Source organism: Malania oleifera, chromosome 9, assembly GCF_029873635.1.
Source record: "Malania oleifera isolate guangnan ecotype guangnan chromosome 9, ASM2987363v1, whole genome shotgun sequence".
NCBI classification, from domain to species: domain Eukaryota; kingdom Viridiplantae; phylum Streptophyta; class Magnoliopsida; order Santalales; family Ximeniaceae; genus Malania; species Malania oleifera.
In genome coordinates, this window is record NC_080425.1 from 61,347,461 (window position 1) to 61,350,690 (window position 3,230).

Genomic DNA, 3,230 nt, shown 5'->3' on the forward strand with positions numbered 1-3,230 from the left:
ATATTGTTGATTGAACTAGTCTCCAAGTGGGAGATTTGTTGGGCTTTTGTGGAGCCTAGTTATGTTAAATCTGGATGATGACTCGACCCTTCTTTAATAAGAGATTTCTATCCTAAGGATTAGTCCATGGAGCGAAAGCTTGGGCCATTTTGTAACCCGTTCGGAATCTTGTCTGTAGTATATAAAATCGTTATTTTTGGGTGATTAGGGTTAAGCGGTCGTACTTGCGAGAGAGCGAGAGAGAGAGCATTGTATCGCTGTACTCTCTGTGTTTTCTTCCTGATAATATTGAAATCCCTATAACTCCGTGGACGTGGGCAAAATTGCCGAACCACTTAAATACTATATTGTGCATGTGATTGATTTTTCTTTGGTGTGTATTCTTTCTCTATTTTGTTTCTCACAGATTTCGAGAATTTATTCTTAATTCCCATCACACATCATATTTTACATTCCATTCTCAAGGTATAAGTATCTAAGCCTAGTAATGATATTCTAACATTAATTTCATTCTAAGCTTGATTTTATTACTGCTCTAATACATTAATTTCATTCTAATCTCGATTTTATTATTGCTCTAATTTCATTAATGTGGCTTTTTTCTTTTTCTTTTTTTAAACCAAACGAGTAATAAATTATTCCGTCCTACCTAGTTTCATTCCATTTTACGAGGATTCGTTCCAGAAAGCAAGAGTCAGTTAAACGCAATGATGGTTTGAAACGTTCCTATTTTTCCCTCCAAAAACTCTCTCCTTTACCTGAAATATTTATCCAAATTCAGCAATCTCCACTGTTTCCTTCGCCTTCTTGGCTTCTTCTTTATTCCTCCTTCTCTGCTACTGAAGAATCAAACTCCACTGGATCACATTCACAAACCCAAGAACCCCATCTTCCAAGATGATGAAAGCCGTAGGTAACCTCTCTCTCTCTCTCTCTCTCTCTCTCTCTCTCTCTCTCTCTCTCTCTCTCTCTCTCTTCAAGGAATGTTGATCATAATTTCTGCATCTTCAATGGCTGTAATAGGTATCTTCAGCCGCAAGAAAGCCTCTCGACCTTTGAAGGACTACTACGCCCAATGGATTGCCGCCCTCAAGAACACCCTCCTTCCCATCCTCCGCCGCTCAATGCTGGTGTCGCCGCCCGCTCTGCTCACCTCCCACGTCGAGATGCTCCACCACCACTTCCTCGCCTACTACGAAGCTCTCGACCTCGCCGCCTCCGACGATGTTGCTCAGCTCCTCTACCCCGAGTGGCGCAACTCACTCGAAAGGCCCTTCCTCTGGCTCGGCGACTTCCATCCGTATCTTTTCACCAACCTCCTCCGATCATTTCTCGACGACGACGACGTCAGCGACCTTGAAATTGGGGGAAATTCCGAATTCTTCAATAAACCATGGCAAATTGCAATGGCATGGGAAAACCCTTCTGAAACCCTAACGAACAGGGTCGAGCAAATCGAGTGCGGGTTGAGACTGATGGTTCCAGCGCTGATGGTGCGCGCGTGGGACGCGCAAGCAGGGCTTATCGATCGTTTAGCGGTTGATTGGGTGAAGTATGAAGGTAAGAAGGAGGGGGCGAAAGAGGCACTAGGGGAGGCCATGGAAGCTCAAACGGAGGAGATGATTGGGGTTTTCGCGGACGCAAATAGGCTTCGGAGGAGTGTTCTTGCAGACATATTGAGCGCCACCAATGTTTTTCAGGCGGCTCTGTTCTTGGAAGGGCTAGCCCAATTTCTTGTTGGGTTCAGGGATCCTGAATTACTCAGTGAGTTTGAGCAGTGCAAAATGCCTCTCACCTGAGAAATCCATGTTGTGGTTTTGATTCTTCTTTTGTTCTTTTCTTGCTGGGCAAAGATGGGTTTTTGCCAAATGGTTTCTCTGTGATTTTCTTTCTGTGCTGTGGGCTTCCCTTTGTATGTATTGAAGAAGAAAGGTTTGGGAGTGTGGAGCTTTTGGGGGAAGTCTTTTCACAATGCCCAGTTTAATTCCATTCCCAAATTGGTCCAATTAAGGTTCTTTATTACTTTATGTTCTCATCATCAGTTTTGCTGTTCTCTTGAATTTGTCCTGGTGTATTCTTTTTGGGAGGGTTGCAATTTCATGTTTTGCAATGATTATGAAGACAATTTTTCTTAGTCTGGGTATTCTGATTATAGTTCCCCATTAAGGATTGCTAAAAGCATAAAACTTGTAAAGTACTTGTAGAAAGTAATATATGCAAATTGTAAAATGTTGTTGACTGCTGTTCCAAATAATCCCATGGTTCTTGGTTGTAATGATTGATAATATGCTGAGAATAGTGATGGATAATTGGTGAATGCTTCAACAAATCACTTCCATTCCTCCTTGCTTCATTATCTTAATTTTGTAATTTTTGTTATAAAACAGGAAAGAAAAAGAAAAAAAAAAAGTTGCTTGAGCAGAGTAATGTACAGTTCCTGCACTTGCGCAAGAGTGGAATACCCAAAAAACCTTCGAGATGCACTAGAATCAACTGTGTAGGCTAATATTTTATGCATAGAAAGTGTAACTTCTACAATTTGATGTGATTTATTTTTTGTTGGGGATGTGACTCATATTTTGAGTGCAACACGTACACCGGGAAAGTTACGTGAAGCGAGGAATAAGAGTAAGAGAGAAGGTTGCAGAAGAGGGATAACCGTCAATGGTTTAGGCTGTAACCGTTGACAGTTTCAGACAGAATGGAGGGTCTACTCGGCTTTAAATCGTCGACGATTTTAGTCAGTGCACGTCATGTAATTCAAATTAGGAGGCTAGTAGATTGGGTAGATCGGAGGTCTTTCCTCCGGGGATTGCTACAGGGATGGTTTAAATAGGATCTAAGGTTCTTGTATGCTTAGGGTTCATATATAATCAATGTTTTTTAACCCTAATGTAAACTAGACATAATTAATAGTAAGAATTGGAGTTGCTACTCCCATGGAAGTAAGCAAATAGTTGAACTACATAAATCTTGTATATTTTGATTGTTGCTTTTGTTCTTCTCATCGCGAAGTATTTGCTTCTTTCTTCTTTAGTATAGTTCATCATTGAGTGATTGCACTGGTTGTTCGTCGATTAATTCGTGAGTGTGTGAAAGGGTTTTCACTGCACATATGTGAATAACAAGTGGTATCAAAGCTATTGGTTCTCAATGGCTGGGGTCTAATTCGATGAAGTTCGACGTTAATAAGTTCGATGGAACTGAGAATTTCATACTTTGGCAGAGGA

At 41.0% G+C, this 3,230-nt stretch overlaps 1 protein-coding gene across 1 annotated transcript; it reads left to right on the top strand.

Annotated features, from left to right (window-relative positions):
* Positions 1–790: 790 nt before the first annotated feature.
* On the top strand, positions 791–2,240 carry LOC131164308 (protein INAPERTURATE POLLEN1). Its single transcript, XM_058121402.1, has 2 exons — positions 791–913; positions 1,024–2,240. Exons 1-2 carry the CDS (start codon positions 898–900, stop codon positions 1,797–1,799), a joined length of 792 nt encoding a protein of 263 aa, XP_057977385.1. The 5' UTR covers positions 791–897; the 3' UTR covers positions 1,800–2,240.
* Positions 2,241–3,230: the final 990 nt, after the last annotated feature.